We start from the raw sequence: 16,735 nt of genomic DNA on the forward strand, positions 1-16,735 counted from the left end.
GAAGACAGTCCCGGAGGGTGTTGAGTGCTCTTGGAGGAGTGGGGGTGGTCTGATGCCCTGGGTAATGCCCAGGACAGGGATCTGGGGCCTGCCCTGCAGTAGTTTAGGGACTGTACCGGGTCCCTCACTTTATGGGGTAGGCCATGTGTGGGTGGGGCCAGAGGGCAGGTGGGCAGTGTCCCTGTGTGCCTGCAGGCAGCTGCTGCCTCACTGTCACCCTTTGTCCCAGGCTCTGTGCACACCCCTGCCCGGTGGCTTCCGGCGTGAACATGGTGCAGAAGTACCAGTCTCCTGTTCGCGTCTACAAGTATCCATTCGAACTGGTCATGGCGGTGAGTGACCCCGATTCTCTGGCCCCTCACGTGAGGGTTGGAGGGAATCGATAGCTGTGGCAGGAGGGAGAGGGGACCCCATGGGCCCCCAGTCAGAGGAGTGCTGCGTGCTGACTGGGTGGGTCAGATTTCTAACCAGGGCCCCCCGGCCTAGCTGTCCCCTCCCACCTTTCACCAGAACTCCTGGGATCTCGTCTCTCTGTTGAAGCTTACCTGCCTCTCACCCCAGACCCCCCTGACAGAACACAGGATATCAGGACGAAGGCAGCACTGTCCTTTTGTGTAGTGATAACAGTAGTAATCCTGGGAAATGTAATTGTGACAGTGATGCTGTGGTGGTGGTGGTGGTGGTGGTGGTGATGGTGGTGATGGTGATGGTGATGGTGGTGATGGTGGTGATGTGGTGGTGATGGTGGTGATGGTGGTGATGGTGGTGGTGGTGGTGGTGATGGTGATGGTGGTGATGGTGGTGATGTGGTGGTGGTGATGGTGGTGATGTGGTGATGGTGATGATGGTGATGGTGATGGTGGTGGTGGTGATGGTGGTGGTGGTGGTGGTGATGGTGATGGTGGTGATGGTGATGGTGGTGGTGGTGATGGTGGTGATGATGGTGATGTGGTGATGGTGATGGTGGTGATGGTGATGGTGGTGATGGTGATGGTGGTGATGTGGTGGTGGTGATGGTGGTGATGGTGATGGTGGTGATGTGGTGGTGGTGATGGTGGTGATGGTGATGGTGGTGATGTGGTGGTGGTGATGGTGGTGATGGTGATGGTGGTGGTGGTGATGGTGGTGATGATGGTGATGTGGTGATGGTGATGGTGGTGATGGTGATGGTGGTGATGGTGATGGTGGTGATGTGGTGGTGGTGATGGTGGTGATGGTGATGGTGGTGATGTGGTGGTGGTGATGGTGGTGATGGTGATGGTGGTGATGTGGTGGTGGTGATGTGGTGGTGGTGATGGTGGTGATGGTGGTGATGGTGGTGGTGGTGCTGTGATGGTGATGGTGATGTGGTGGTGATGGTGATGTGGTGATGGTGATGGTGGTGATGTGGTGGTGGTGATGGTGGTGGTGGTGGTGATGGTGGTGATGGTGGTGGTGATGGTGATGTGGTGGTGATGGTGATGTGGTGGTGATGATGGTGGTAGTAGTGATGGTGGTGGTAGTAGTGATGGTGGTGATGCTGTGGTGGTGATGTTGATGGTGATTGGTGATGATGATGATGGTGGTGATGGTGATGCTATAATGGTGATGGTGATGGTGATGGTGATGCTGGTGGTGATGGTGGTAGTGATAGTAGTAGCTGTCCATTGAGTGTACACAGTGCTCAGTTGTCACACATGATTCTTTCCATTCTGTGTAATCCCCTCGGGTCCTGTTTTACCTCCACTAAACTGAGATTTGGACGGGTGCAGGGATGGCCCCGAGTCCTGCAGTGAGGAGAAGGCGGAGCTGGAGCTGAGGTCCTCGCAGAGGGGACTCCAGAGCCTTGATCTTAAGCAGGAGACCCCCAGTGTCCTCCTCGTGCCCACAGACCTCCGTCCTCACCCCTTCAAGGAGGCTGAGACCAGGAGAGGACATGAAGAGGGGCAGGAAGGGTATGGGCTCACTGTCTCTCAGGGTAGGGGCAGGGTAGCCACGGGACATGCCAGTGTGCTGCGGCAAGGCAAGTGGGGGCTTGGGAGAGGCTCCTGGGCTCGGGGTCTCCTGGGTTTGGGGTCCTTTCATCATTGTTTGGGTGCTGGAGACAGGCACATGTGGGACTCCTGAGTGGTTCTGCCTCCTGGGCTTCTTGATCTTGCTCAGTGAAATGGGGGCACCTGCAGAGGGTGGCGGTGGGGGGAGTCCACGGATGAGTCCTGTTGTCCCTGGCTGTGTGTGTCTGTGGCCTACAGCTGTGTGGTTGCACCAAGGGTCTTATAAATAACTGTGTGGAAAGTGTCAGTCACCTGAATCCGCCCCCAGCTGCCCACCCACCCCGGCTGTGTCACCCCAGCCTCCTCTCTAAGGGCTCTGCTCTCTGAGCCTGCACTCCTGGCTCTAAAATGGGAATCACCCGGTTTTCACATCCTGGCATCATGCACGCTCAGCTCCTGATGTGTGGGAAGTGCCCTTTGAGGTCATGAGGTCGTGAGGTCGTGAGGTCATGGGGTCAGGCTGTTACCGCAGTAAGGGCCTGGTGTGTGGAAAGCGCCCCCTGAGGTCGGGCTGGCGCCATGGCTGCTGTCTTTGCTTGTGGCTGGGCCACAGGCCTTCTTTGTAGCCAGGGGGTCTCTGAGGAGTGATGAAGAGGCTGGGGCACAGCTCAGGAGCCCTGGGTCCAGGGGTCTCCTTCCTGAACCTCAGTGCCTTCCTGTGTGGCGGGAGCAAGGTCACATGCACGTGGAGGTTGTCGTGGGGATTAGAAGGGACTCTGTATGTGTGTGTCAGGGCATGTGAGCAGTCCTAGGTTAAAGTAAGGTAACCGTGCTCAGTCCAGGGTTCCTGGCCACTTACACACGAGGGGTCTTCAAAACATTCCTGGACAGGCCAAACTGTGGCGTGGTAGGCTAAGGCTCCACTTGGAGCACCGGCATCCCATTAGGGCGTTGGTTCCAGTCCCAGCTGCTCCTCTTCTGATCCAGCTCCCTGCTATGGCCTGGATAAGCAGCAGAGGATGGCCCAAGTCCTTGGGCCTCTACACCCATGTGGGAGACCTGGAAGAAGCTCCTGGCTCCTGGCTTCAGATTGGCCCTTCTCTAGTCATGGTGGCCATTTGGAAAGTGAACCAGTGGAATGGAAGACCTTTCTCTCTCTCTCTCCCTCCTTCTCTTTTTACTCTGCCTCTCAATTAAATAAATAAATATTAAAAAAAAATAAAAATTCATGGAAAATACATATTATGTTATACATGGATTTTTTAAAAATATTTTATTTATTTATTTGAGAGGTAGAGTTACAGACAGTGAGAGGGAGAGACAGAGAGAAAGGTCTTCTGTCTGTTGGTTCACTCCCCAAATGGCTGCAACGGCTGGAGCTGCGCCAATCCAAAACTGGGAGCCAGGTGCTTCTCCTGGTCTCCCATGTGGGTGCAGGGCCCAAGCACTTGGGCCATCCTCCACTGCACTCCCGGGCCACAGCAGAGAGCTGGATGGGAAGAGGAGCAGCCAGGACTAGAACCAGCACCCATATGGGATGCCGGCGTTGCAGGGGGAGGATTAACCTACTGCGCCACAGCACCTACCTCTATACATAGATTTAAAAAATTGCACCAAAAATAAACTTATCTCTTAATTCCATTTTCCACGAACTTTTCTTTAAAGTTTGTATATTTGAAAGGCAGAGTGACAGAGAGACAGAGAGAGAGCTTCCGTTTACTTGTTCACTCCCTAAACGCTTGCAAAGCCAGAGCTGGGCCAGACTGAAGCCAGGAACCAAGAACTCCATCTTGGTCTCCCATGTGCGACAGGAACCCCAGTATGTGGGGCTGTCTGCTGCCTCCAGGTGTGTCAGCAGGAAGCTGGATTGTAACCAGTGCAGCTGTAACTCAAATCAACACTCAGAGGGTGTGGGCATCTCCAGTGGCCACTTAACCTACTGTGCCAAAAAACCTGCCCTCGCCACGAACTTTGTTTTAAAGATAAACAATGCCTAGTTCTTTTAAAATGCTTATTTATTTTCATTTTATTTGAAAGACAGAGATAGGCCGGCGCTGCAGCTCAATAGGCTAATCTTCCGCCTGCAGCGCCAGCACACCAGGTTCTAGTCCCGGTCAGAGCGCCGGATTCTGTCCCAGTTGCCCCTCTTCCAGGCCAGCTCTCTGCTATGGCCTGGGAAGGCAGTGGAGGATGGCCCAAGTGCTTGGGCCCTGCACCCCATGGGAGACCAGGAGAAGCACCTGGCTCCTGGCTTTGGATCGGCGCGATGCACCGGCCGCAGTGGCCATTGGAGGGTGAACCAACGGCAAAAGGAAGACCTTTCTAATAAAAAAAAAAAAAGTTTATGATTGTTACATTGTAAAATAAAACACTGGGGCCAGCGCTGTGGTATACAGGTTAAGCTGCTGCCTGCAACGCTGGCATCCCACGTGGGCTCTGGTTCGAATCCTATCTGCTCCACTTCCAATCCAACTCCCTACTAATGTGCCTAGGAAAGCAGGGGAAGATGGCCCTGGTGCTTGGGCCCTTGCACCTGTATGGGAGACACAGCTGAAGCTCCTGGCTTCAGCCTGGCTTGCCTTGGCCATTGTGGTAATTCAGGGAGTGGACCAACAGATGGAAGATCTCTCTCTGTAACTCCAACATTCAAATAAATAAATACATCTTTTAAAATAAATAAATAAATAAATAAATAAAGCAAGCCCGGCGGCGGCCATCACACCTCGCGTGAGAACAGGACGGCCAGGAGCCTGCAGTAAATTCGCCAGGCTGTGCTACGCGAGCTCCATCAGTGACGGCGGCGCTCAGCGTTCACCCTCCCTGGGGGCGGATGTGCAGGCGCAGCGGGCAGAGAAATGAAGCTGGAGGCGTCCAAATCTGTCTTGTCCGTGCCTGCGTTCACTTCTTTGTGAAGTTCTTGTCTGTGAAACGGTCCCAAGCCGTAGCAACACCGCTGACAAAGCCACTACAGAGCAGCATTGTCCCGGAATAGCTGCATCACTCAGCATGACTTGCGCGCTGTGTGGGCACACAGCTGGGCTCCGCGCTCCGTGTCCGCCTTTGTTTCTCTGCGGAACACTGGCGCTCAGTGTGGGTCTGGTGCTGCCGACTTTCACAGGAGCTCAGCTGTTTTCCCTGCGCCCCTGGCCTTGTAGTTTTTCTTTAAAAAAAACCCACTCGTGGCCGGCGCCGTGGCTCAACAGGCTAATCCTCCGCCTTGCGGCGCCGGCACACCGGGTTCTAGTCCCGGTCGGGGCACCGATCCTGTCCCGGTTGCCCCTCTTCCAGGCCAGCTCTCTGCTGTGGCCAGGGAGTGCAGTGGAGGATGGCCCAAGTCCTTGGGTCCTGCACCCCATGGGAGACCAGGAGAAGCACCTGGCTCCTGCCATCGGAACAGCGCGGTGCGCCGGCCGCAGCGCGCTACCGCGGCGGCCATTAGAGGGTGAACCAACGGCAAAAGGAAGACCTTTCTCTCTGTCTCTCTCTCTCACTGTCCACTCTGCCTGTCAAAAATAAAAAAAATAAAAATAAAAAAAAAAAATTAAAAAAAAAAAAAAAAAAAACCCACTCGAGGCTGCGGCGGCCCCTTGCTTCCTCCGAGTCCTGCTGGCGATGGCACCGGTGACCGACACGGGGCTCGTGGGACTGGCTGAGACGAACTTTCTAGATCCAGCTTAAATTTTGTTTTTTAAGATTTTAATTTTATTTATTTATTTATTTGAGAGGTGGAGTTACAGAGAGAGGGAGAGACAGAGAGAGAGGCAGAGGCAGAGAGAGAGAGGGGTCTTCCATCCGCAGGTTCACCCCCCAGATGGCCGCAATGGCCGGAGCTGGGCCGATCAGGAGCCAGGAGCTTCTTCAGGTCTCCCACGTGGGTGCAGGGGCCCAAGCACTTGGGCCATCTTCTGCTGCTTTCCCAGGACATTAGCAGGGAGCTGGATCGGAAGAGAAGCAGCCAGGACACGAACTGGCGCTCATATTGGAAGCCGGTTCTGCAAGTGGAGGCTTAGCCTACTACACCACAGCGCCAGCCTCCCGAACTTGTTTTTAGAAGAAATTAAACTTCCTGTCCTAAAATGTCTCCAATCATATGGGTGAGCAGCTCCCTTCAAATTCCTCCCGTGAGCTCCGATTCTGCAGGGTGGGGATCCAGGGGTGGGGATGTCTTCTTCCTGGGTGGTGTTCTCTGTCCTTGGGGAGCAGAGTGGGACAGGCATCCGCGTGTCCAAAGTCGGTGGGCGTCCTCTGCATGCAGGACCCCCGGCATGGGGGGCGTCTCGTGGGTTCCAGGTCCTCTGTCTCTGGGCCAAAGGTCCGGGGGTCATGAGCCAGAGCTGCCAGGCCGGTCCCCCCAGCCCCGCCCCGCCCCGCCTCAGTCTCGCACCTGGAGAACAGATGCTGAGTAGGGGATGCTGGTGCCCAGGCAGGGCCTGGCATGGCATTTAGCGCCGGTGAAGTCTGGCCTGCGTTTGTGACTGTTTACCGCGTTGATGGCTTTCGTGAGACTCACACGTCACACACTGCGCATGTGTGAAGCTGAACTCAAGCATGTGTAGTGCATGCACGCGTGACCATCAGCACAGCTAATGTAGGAAGTTTCTAACTTCCCCCAAAAGAAGCCCCACTCCAGGCTTGGCACATCTCACCTCCTCCTCCGACACAGGCAGCCACGCACCTGCCTTCCATCTCTGGATCTGCCTGTGTGGACGTTCATGGGAATGGAGTCACGTGGTGTGTGGCCTTTTGGGTCTGGTTTCTCTCCACATAATTGAAAGACATCGGCTGGCACCCCAGCTCAATAGGCTAATCCTCAGCCTGCGGCGCCGGCACACCAGGTTCTAGTTCCGGTCGGGGCACCAGATTCTGTCCCGGTTGCCCCTCTTCCAGTCCAGCTCTCTGCTGTGGCCTGGGAGTGCAGTGGAGGATGGCCCAAGTGCTTGGGCCCTGCACCCCATGGGAGACCAGGAGAAGCACCTGGCTCCTGGGTTCAGATCGGTGCAGCGTGCCAGCCATTAGGGGGTGAACCAACGGAAAAGGAAGACCTTTCTCTCTGTCTCCCTCTCTCTCTCTCACTGTACACTCTGCCTGTCAAAAAAAAAAAAAAAAGACACTTTACTGAGAAATGATTGACAGCTAAAAAGCTTAGTTTTCATATGCTAGTTTGTACACCTGTGAGAATGCTATTGTCCACCTTGTACTGTGTCTGAGAGGTCTTCAAAAAATTCATGGAAAATATGCATCATGAAATAAGTGAGGCATGGGTTTCAAAAATTTTTAAAAATATTTATTTATTTGAAAGGCAGAGTAACGGGGGGAGAGAGATCTTCCACGTGCTGGCTCTTTTTCTAAATGACTGCATAGCCAGGGCTGCATCAGGCCGAAGCCAGGAACCAGGAGCTTCATCTGGGTCTCCCACGGGGGTGGCAGGGCCCAGGTACTTGGGCCATCTTCTGCTGCTTTCCCAGGTGCATTAGCAGGAGCTGGGTGGGAGGCAGAGCAGCTGGGACTGGAACCAAACTGGCACCCATATGAGATGCCGGAGTCATAGCGGTGTATCACATCACAGCTGCACCACAATACCAGCCCCTCCAGAAAGCTTTGAAGTAAACTTGTTTGTTTCCTTGTTTGACAGAGACACAGAAGGGGGGAGGGTGGAGAGAGAGAGAGAGAGAAAGAGAGAGAGAGAGAGAGAGAGAGAGAGAGAGAGAAACACACAAAAGCGGTTTCGTCTGCTTGCTCACTTTCTAAATGCCAGCGATGGCTGACTGGGCTGGGCTTAAGCTGCGAGCTAGGAACTCAATCCAAGCCCCCATGTGGATGTAGGAACTCAGTTACTTGAGCCATCGCCTGTTGTCATTCACGGTCTGTACTTAGCAGGAAGTGGGAGTCAGAGCAAGAGACACCCTGCATCCGCCGACTCAGACCCCAGACGTGCGCCTTCCTGGGTGTGCATGAGCAGGAGCTGGGATTACTTTGCACGGCCAAGTGCTGCCTTTGTTTGAACGCACGGCGTGTGGTTTGTTCATCCGTCAGTTGATGGGCATGCGTGTCATTTCCAGTTTACGGCTCTTGTGAATGACACGGCTGTAAAACTGCACGTACACGTTTCTTCCCCACGCTCTGTGCTTCCGTGGGGGGTGGGCAGTCCGTGGGTCATGCAGATTCTGCTTGAACAGACTTGTACATTCTATTGAACATTCGACTTGTACAGGGGCTCACCAGGGCCCGTTCAAACAGGAACTCCTCAAAGCCACCCCGTGAGACAAGTGCTGTGGGCAGCTCCATTGCACAGACGATGAGACTGAGGCATGGAAAAGATGTGCCGGTTACCCAAGGCCACAGCAGGCACGCGGGGGGCGGGGCTTGCGAATGCACCTCGCCCAGCAGGAGCTCTGCTGTTTCCCAAGCTGGAGGAGGCTCAAGCTCCTGGGGGTAGCACCGGGGCCTGGTGAGGGCCCCCTGGGGCAGCTGTCGTTGGAACTGTGTCCGGAGTGCCTGTACCCCATAGGCCCCCACCAAAGGGAGAACCAGCCGGAAGCCACAGGCCCAGGGAGGCGTGGTGAGCACTGCCCTGGGGGCCAGCTCACTGGGCAGCTCAGAGGCTGTTCCCGCAGCTAAAGAGGAAGCCGAGGCATAGACAGGCTAGACGGCCGGGTCTCCTGGTGTCTGCTGGAGCGGCCGGGACGACGCAGCACAGCCCTGTGGCTTAGGAGAGCAGAAATATCTCTTTCCACAGTGTGAAGGCTGGAAGTCTGAGATCAAGGTGTCGGCAGTGCCTCCTCCCCCAAACGTAGGCTCTGTCTCCAGCTCCGGGGAATTTCTAGGCTGGTGGGCGGGGCCACACCAGTGCTGCAGGGTGTGGTCCGCAGATCTCCTTTGTCTTACATTTTTATTTTTATTAAATGTATTTATTTGAAAGGCAGAGTGACAAAGAGCAAGAGGGGTCTTCCATCTGCTGGTTCACTTTCCACATGGCTGGGATAGCCAGGGCTGGGCAGGGAGAAGCCAGCGGCCAGGAACTCCATCCAGGTCTCCCACATGAGGGGCAGGGGCTCCAGGACGTGGGCCATTTTCAGCTGCGTTCCCTGGCAGATTGGGAGGGAGCTGGGTCGGAAGCAGAGCAGCCAGGGCTGGGACGGTGCTCCTGTACCAGATGGCCGTGTCCTCAGCAGTGGACTGACCCGCTGTTCCACCATGCTGGCCCCTCAAACCTCCCTTTTTCACAAAGACCCTTAGCAGCCTCATTTTAGCTCCCTGCCCTCTGTGAAGGACCTGTCTCCCGGTCAGGTCCTGCGCACAGGCACCTGGGAGGTGAGAACTCCCACACACCTGCTTTAGGAATTATAATTCAGCTTGCACCACTCAGTAAGGGGCAGAGCTGGGGTGGGAATTTCAGTCTGATCCCGCAGGCTGAGCGCGGGGCCAGAGCCTTGAGCCTTCAGGTCACCTCTGACTATGCATGGGGAGACGGACAGTGGCTCCGAGTGGAATTGCCCAGGCTGGAGCCTTGTCCCGTGGAAGGAGGGTGAGCGAGGGGAGGTTCTGCGCCACAGTTAGCTGATGAAATATTTAAAGGCCTGGCCAGTCTTTGTTGAGAAACAGCTCATAATGTAGCAGGTAGATTCATAATAAGGAACACCTGGTACAGGTAAAGCCTCAAAGCCCAGGCCAGAGCAATTACAGGCAGGGCTGTTGTTAGGGATGTGGGTTTAATACAGCGGCTGGGGGCCTCATTCAGATGCGTTTAAATTGGTTCCCGTGAGACAAGGCGGGGCTGGTTGCTAACAGACAAAGGCAGTGTTGTCTGTCTTGAACCTGAGTGGTTTGGGTTGTGAGATGGCGCTTGCTGGGCCTGCCAAAGGGACCTGTGGATCCCCACACGCGCTTAGTGAGCGTCTTCCACTTGCCAAGAGCTGTGCCAGGGACAGGGGCTACAGTGGATTCCTAGCACCGTTGGAAATGCATTGTTATTCTGTTAACTCACTTGCTTACCTGTTTATGTAGAATTTGCTTGTTTGCTTGTTTATGTGGGTCTTTTGCTTTAAAGTAAGTGCCAGGAAGGTCGGGTGTGTCTGTCTTATCTGATTTTTTTAAAAAAGATTATTTATTTAGTTGAAAAGTAGAATTAGAGAGAGGCAGTGGCAGCAGCAGAGGCGGGGAGAGAAAGGTTTTCCATCTGTTGGTTCACTCTGCAAATGGCCGCAATGGCTAGAGCTGGGCCAATGCGAAGCCAGGAGCCAGGAGCTTCTTCCAGGTCTCCCACATGGATGCAGGGGCCCAAGGACTTGGGCCAACTTCTACTGCTTTCCCAGGCCACAGCAGAGAGCTGGATTGGAAGTGGAGCAGCCGGGATTCCATCTGGCGCCCATATGAGATGCTGGCACTGCAGGCGGCGGCTTTACCTGCTACGACACAGCGCCAGCCCCCTCCCCTTATTTTCAAGATTTATTTATTTGAGAGGCAAAGACAGAGATCTTCCATCTGCTGGTTCACTCCCCAAACAGCTGGGGCTGGGCCAGGGGCCAGGAGGGACTTGGGAAGGGCTTGGCCTGTCCCAGCCAGGACTTAGGGAGGGTTGAAGAAGGGGAGGGATGTGATCAGAATTGGGGTTGAGGTGCCTCCCCAGTGGCCGGCTGGAGCGTGGGAGGGCAGCTTCCCTGGGGAGGCGGGTACACTCCAGATAACTTGGAGATCTAAAGCAGTGTTCCATGCTCAGCAGGGTCCTGATGCACCACGGCCGCTCTGCGAGTCCCTCCTGGCCGTCCCAGCCCTGCTCCTGAAGATGGAGCAGGTTCACAGGCAGGTGCAGAGGCTGGTACATCCTGGCGGGGCCAGAGCTGCCAGGCAGCCCATGCTGTGTCCTGACGTGAAGGAGATAGTGTCCACCTGCAGAACCAGGAATGGGTAACTCCCCACTGCTGCAGCCACAGGACTGGGCACCGCTTCACAACAGGTGAAGCCCCCCTCTCCACCTTGTTCTGTCAATTCATTGGCCAACAGCAGTGATGCACCCTAATGTAAGAACAGAGGGGAGACACTGCCCAGTAAGGGCCTTCCAGAACCTGGCTCCCTGCAAGTGGGCAGACAGGCACAGCCCCTCACTGCGAGACTGGAGACACTTGTTCTTACTCAACCATGCTGTCCAGGTATATTCATGAAGATGTGTCTGTTTCCTGTTTTCTTTGGCCAGCACCTATGTATTCCTCCCCTCCCTCCCTCCCTCCCTTCCCTCCATAGAGGCTAAGGGTTTATAGTGTCCTAGTGTTGTACAGGGGACCAGGGGATTCAGTGCTGAACAAAGCCCACGCACGCAGACCGTGGCATCGAGACTTCAGACACACAGGTGTGGCGTCCTGCCTCCCACGACACAGCTGTCTCTGGTGGCGCTAGAGGTCACCCAGGACCCCATTCACTCTCTTTCTTCTGTGGTCAGGCGCGTGCCAGCTTCCTTTGACTTTGAATGAGGAAGGGCAGGGAGGAGGGAGGGAGGGGAACAGCGCTCAGCTTGTGAGTGACTTTCCGTGCTCCGTAGACTCTTGCTATTTTTAAAAACTGAGATGTTGTATTTATTTGTTTTTTAAAGAAATCACTTTTTAGAGATAGAGTTACAGAAATGAGAGGGAGAGACAGAGAGAAAGGTCTTCCTTCCGTTGGTTCACTCCCCAGATGGCTGCAACGGCCAGAACTGCAATGATCCGAAGCCAGGAGCCAGGTGCTTCTTCCTGGTCTCCCATGTGCGTACAGGGCCCAAGCACTTGGGCCATCTTCCACTGCCTTCCCGGCCACAGCAGAGAGCTGGATTGGAAGAGGAGCATCCGGGACTAGAACCGGTGCCCATATGGGATGCTGGCGCCGCAGGCAGAGGGTTAACTTACTGTGCCACAGCGCTGGCCCCAAAACTGAGATGTTTTAAACACATGCTCGTGTGTCAGGGCCTTGTTCCCAGATGTTACAGAAACACAGCCCCTCACTCCCCCGGCAGCACAGCGAGCAAGCGAGGTCCTCTCCTCACCCCCTGTTCACAAACAAGTGACCAGGGAGCCCAGAGCTTGATGGCTGGTTCATGGCTGCACAGCCGGCAAGAGCAGAGCAGAGATTCGAACCCAGGCTCTTTGAGGCTGGGCCATCTGATGTTCCATTCTCTCCTTGAGTGTCTGTCGAGGGCTGTGGATGTGCTAGGCATTTGCATCACTCTGGGGGTGTGGGATGCTGGGGGCTGATGAGTTCACTGAGCACTGGCTGGGGGGTTCAGGATTGCTCCGCAGGTGAGCGAGCCGAAGCCCTGTGCCCACGGCCACCCTGCCTGGAGGTGGCACGGCCGGTCGGGATCCTCGGCTGAGCCTGGAGGTGGCACGGCCGGTCGGGATCCTCGGCTGAGCCTGGAGGTGGCATGGCCGGTCGGGATCCTCGGCTGAGCAGCTCCAGCCTCGCATCTCCGCGTGCTGAGTGTACCCATGCGCAGTCTGCAAGACAAGGGCCCCCTGAGCAGCCAGCTGGCCCTGCAGGGACGGGTGCTGGGCCTTGGAGCAGCTACCTCTAAGAGCGGCGGGCGTGGGTGTCCTCTCCAGCCACCTGGCGGAAAGGCTGTAACCGAATCCTTCTGCTGCCTGGTGTCCCTGAGACGGCCAGAGCGTGTGTCTGTTCGGAGGGGAGAGGCTCAGGCCTCGCCTGAGGGTGGTTGGCCATCCATGGGGACGGGGGACAGCAGCTGAGGCTCCTGGGAACAGAGCAGCCGTGTGAGCTGGCCTCCAGCACTGGCAGGACCCTCTGAGTTGTCTGATCTTGCAGACCCTGAGATGAAGTGGCAGGGCCTGTGGATCTCAAGAATGACTTGACCCCTCGGTCCAGCGTGGAGGAGGAATGGAACTGTCTTCCTTGGCTTGTGGGAAGCACTTGGAGGAAGTCCAGGGCCCACGGGAGCCCACTGGCAGCGTCAGTCATTCCTGTTACCATGGTGATGATCATGCTTGGGCAGCTGAACATGTGCCTCCTCTTGGTACCCATCCGGCACCTGTGGGTCACATGGGTCACTGCCTGCTATGGACAGTCACCTGGGGCAGGCTGGAGGCCGTCCTGGGGTCTGGGGGGATTTGGCTTGTCCCTGGGGAGCCCTGGGCTTGTCCTGTGTCCTCTGTGCTGGCAGCAGGAGGACCAGGTTGGGGACAGCAGAGGGAACGCGGGGCCCGCTTTGCCCCCGTCCCCCATCCCCTTCCCCACGCTGTCCTCACTTCGCCAGGCCCCTGCCACGTGGGTTTCAGGCCAGGATGAGCTAATGTTGATGTCACATGTCCTCTGGCACCGGGCAACTGGCTGGGGGCTGTGGGCTGGACACCCTCCTGGCAGCCTTGAGCTTGGGGATTTCCTCAGTGCTGAGGTCCTCCGGACACGTGGCTGCGGGTGGGAGCAGCGCTGGCTACACGGAGAGAGGGAAGCCGTGCCGAGTGCCTGGCGGCTGCTCACCAACCCCCTCGGTTCTGCCTGTTATCCTTCTGGGACGCCCTCACAAGAGGTTTGTTGGGGCAGGAAGTGAGCCCCAGAAGTCTGTGCCCTTGACCGGTTGTGTTGGCTGAGCCATGGCCTGGCAGCCCTGGTCGTGGTACTCTTTGGGCCAGCGGCAAGCGGTGTTATTTGCTTCTTTGTTGGTTGGCATTTCTGTTCGCCCCGAGGACGAGGCCAGGGGCAGGTGTCAGGCTACTGTCCGTGCACGCCCAGGCCCTCTGCTGCATGTGCAAAGTCTGTGGCGAAGCACGAGAAATGCCGTCGGGAAATGAATGGGTTAGCAGGATGGGGTGGGGAGGGTGTCCCAGCTCACGGAACCCCCTAGGATGCCCCAGAGACTCATGCCTCTGGCTCTTGTCAAGTGCATTGATTAGCACCAAAAACACCTGGGAGAGCGGCCAGTTGGTGAGTTCTAGAAACAGCAAGGCTGGTGTGGCGGGAGCAGGGCAGGTGGGCACAGGAAGAAGTGTGGGGCATGTGTGGGCTTGAAGGCCTGTTCTGAGTATATCCAGGGACGAGGAGAGAGACGAGACCTGTCAGGAGGGAGGGGGTGGTTCAGGGGTGGTGTGGCCACTGGCTGGCTGATCTTGAAGGCCTGAGAGTGGAACAAGGAGATATGACTACATGGGCTGGGGACGGGGGCAGCGCCTGGCTCTGTCCCTGGACTGCTGAGCAAGGGGTTCCTGGAGGCACCCGGGGTTCCAGGCCGGGTCCACCGTCTCATGCTGGGTAGCTCAGTGAGCCTCTCTGGGCTCTGGTGGAGGGCTACATGAAAGCAGGCACAGCTGGAGAAGAGCCGTGCAGACTCCCCGTGCCAACTGCATTGAGACTGTTCGGCAACACCCTCACCTGGACCTATGAGGCAGGAACTCTATCGCCCCATTTTACAGAGGGGCAAACCGAGGCCCAGACAAGTGAAAAAGTGGCAGAAATATGCACCCCTTTCCCTCCAGATGCTCCAAATACAGGCAGCCTCCCACAAGCCATCCATCCCAGAAGTGGAGCCCAAGCCGCCTCCTGGCCCCCACCGGCACCTGGTGGGTGTGCAGGAAGGGCTGGCCGGGGTGGGGGCGCCAGCATCTCAGTCCCGTTGTCTGTGGACTAGAACTGCAGGGCTCTTATCTGCACAGCTGGGGGGGGGGGCGCCCCGCCTGCTGCATCCAGGCCTAGAGAAGGGAGGGGCTTCAAGCAGGCTCCCCCTTGTCCCCACTGGGCTCCGGTGCTTCGCTCTGCTTTCCTTTGAGGTCCAGGGCGGTCCAGCCTCTGGCCCAGACCCTGGAATCCCCAGTGGGGAGAGTTCTCCTAGGGGGAGGGCTCCCAAGTCTGCCTCTGGGGTGCCCCTCAGAGCCACCAGCTCGGGAGACTGGCGGGCAGCAGCTCTGTCCTCCTGACCTGGGCTGGGCTGGCCTTTTGGGCCTGGGGTGACACCAGGGCCACCTGGGCACTTGTCCATGTCTTCCCCTGCCCCTCCCCTGGGTGTCACCTCTCCTCTGGGAGCTGGGAGGAGGTGTCCTTGGATGCCCACACTATTTTTGGAGCTTGCATAGATCCCAGTTCCCGGGGATGTGGGCTGTGATAGGTTCCAAAAGCAGACTCCACTCAAAGGACATGTTCCCCCCCCCCCAGCTCTGCACCAGGCCCACCCAGAGCTGAGCACCGACCCTCATCGTCATGGGCTTAGGGGACCCCCAGGGACCCTCACCCAGCTCTGTACTCTGCCTAGGAGGACCCCTGTCCCAGCAGAAGGAAGCAGTCCCCACAGCTCACCTAGGGTGGCCCCGGGGACAGCCAGGCTCAAGCCACCTTGGCCTGGGACTCTGGCCTTGAGCCCTGGGCCACCCCTTCTAAAGGGCACAGTGTCACTCTAAGGCCTCCTGTGCTTGGCAGTAAACCCTGCAGGAGACACCGGGAGACGCCCGGGGACACAGATCCCAGCTGCCCCTTCTCACGGAGCCAGGCGCCCTGTTCCAGGTTACACAGCTCCTAAGTGCCAGGGCTGGGGTCTGCATCCCGGCCGGGGAGGAACACTGCTGAGTGTTTGTATGCACACATGCATTTCTAGTACAATCTAACAAATACACACACATGTGAAACCCATGCCCCAGGCAGGGCTACATGGGGCACACTGTATCTACATACACAATGACCTCACAGACCTGTATTTATACATGTGATACTTATATCTCCCCATATGACAAACACACACACATATGAACACATATCCACATGTATCTTATGCACACAGTGCATGTGTTTTAGGCATATTACATGTAGATGTGACACATGTATGTGTTGTGCGTGCACTCACATTAAACATGTGTGTGCATATATAGAACACGGAGAAGGACACCTTTTTTTTTTTTTTTTTTGACAGGCAGAGTGGACAGTGAGAGAGAGACAGAGAGAAAGGTCTTCCTTTGCCATTGGTTCACCCTCCAATGGCCGCCGCGGTAGGCACGCTGCGGCCGGCACACGGCACTGATCCGATGGCAGGAGCCAGGTGCTTCTCCTGGTCTCCCATGGGGTGCAGGGCCCAAGGACTTGGGCCATCCTCCACTGCACTCCCTGGCCACAGCAGAGAGCTGGCCTGGAAGAGGGGCAACCGGGACAGGATCAGTGCCCCGACCGGGACTAGAACCTGGTGTGCCGGCGCCGCAAGGCAGAGGATTAGCCTAGTGAGCCGCGGCGCTGGCCTAGGACACCTTTTTTTAAGATTTATTTGAAAGTCAGTTACAGAGAGAGAGAAAAACAGATCTTTCATCCACTGGTTCACTCCCCAGATAGCCACAATAGCCAGTGCTGGGCTAGGCTGAAGCCAGGAGCCAGGATCTCCATCTGGGTCTCCCACGTGGGTGCAGGGGCCCAAACATTTGGGCCATCTTCCACTACTTTCTCAGGCGCATTAGCAGGGAGCTGGATCGGAGGTAGAGCAGCCAGGACATGAACAGGTGCCCGTATGGGACGCTGGCACTGCAGGTGACAGCTTTATCCGCTACTCCACAGTGCGGGCCCTGTAGAGCATCTTTTTAGTCTGCCATGCCAAATGCCTGCCCCACAGCCTGCTTAATAAACAGCTTTATTGAGAGACAATGCTTGTAACGTCCGACTCTCCCACGTGGGTGTGCAGCCCTGGTGCAACCATCTCCACCATCCTCTTGAATCGACTGGACCGCGCTCACTAACCCCAGCCCTCTGAGTCCTCAGCACCCCCCACCCCAGGAGTCTGCTTCCTCTGCCCCTGCTGGACTTCACAGACCAGGACT

The 16,735-nt window shown here is 56.5% G+C and overlaps 1 protein-coding gene across 1 annotated transcript in view; it reads left to right on the plus strand.

The window, feature by feature from the left end:
- Positions 1 to 256: 256 nt before the first annotated feature.
- The window catches only part of SEC14L5 (SEC14 like lipid binding 5), a 39,713-nt gene continuing 23,234 nt past the window's right edge, over positions 257 to 16,735 (plus strand). The window contains exon 1 of the mRNA XM_062180163.1: positions 257 to 332. Coding sequence (XP_062036147.1) covers positions 270 to 332 — 63 coding nt within the window. The 5' untranslated portion in view covers positions 257 to 269. The remainder of the gene's footprint in view (positions 333 to 16,735) is intronic.

Source organism: Lepus europaeus, chromosome 21 (assembly GCF_033115175.1).
Source record: "Lepus europaeus isolate LE1 chromosome 21, mLepTim1.pri, whole genome shotgun sequence".
NCBI lineage: Eukaryota > Metazoa > Chordata > Mammalia > Lagomorpha > Leporidae > Lepus > Lepus europaeus.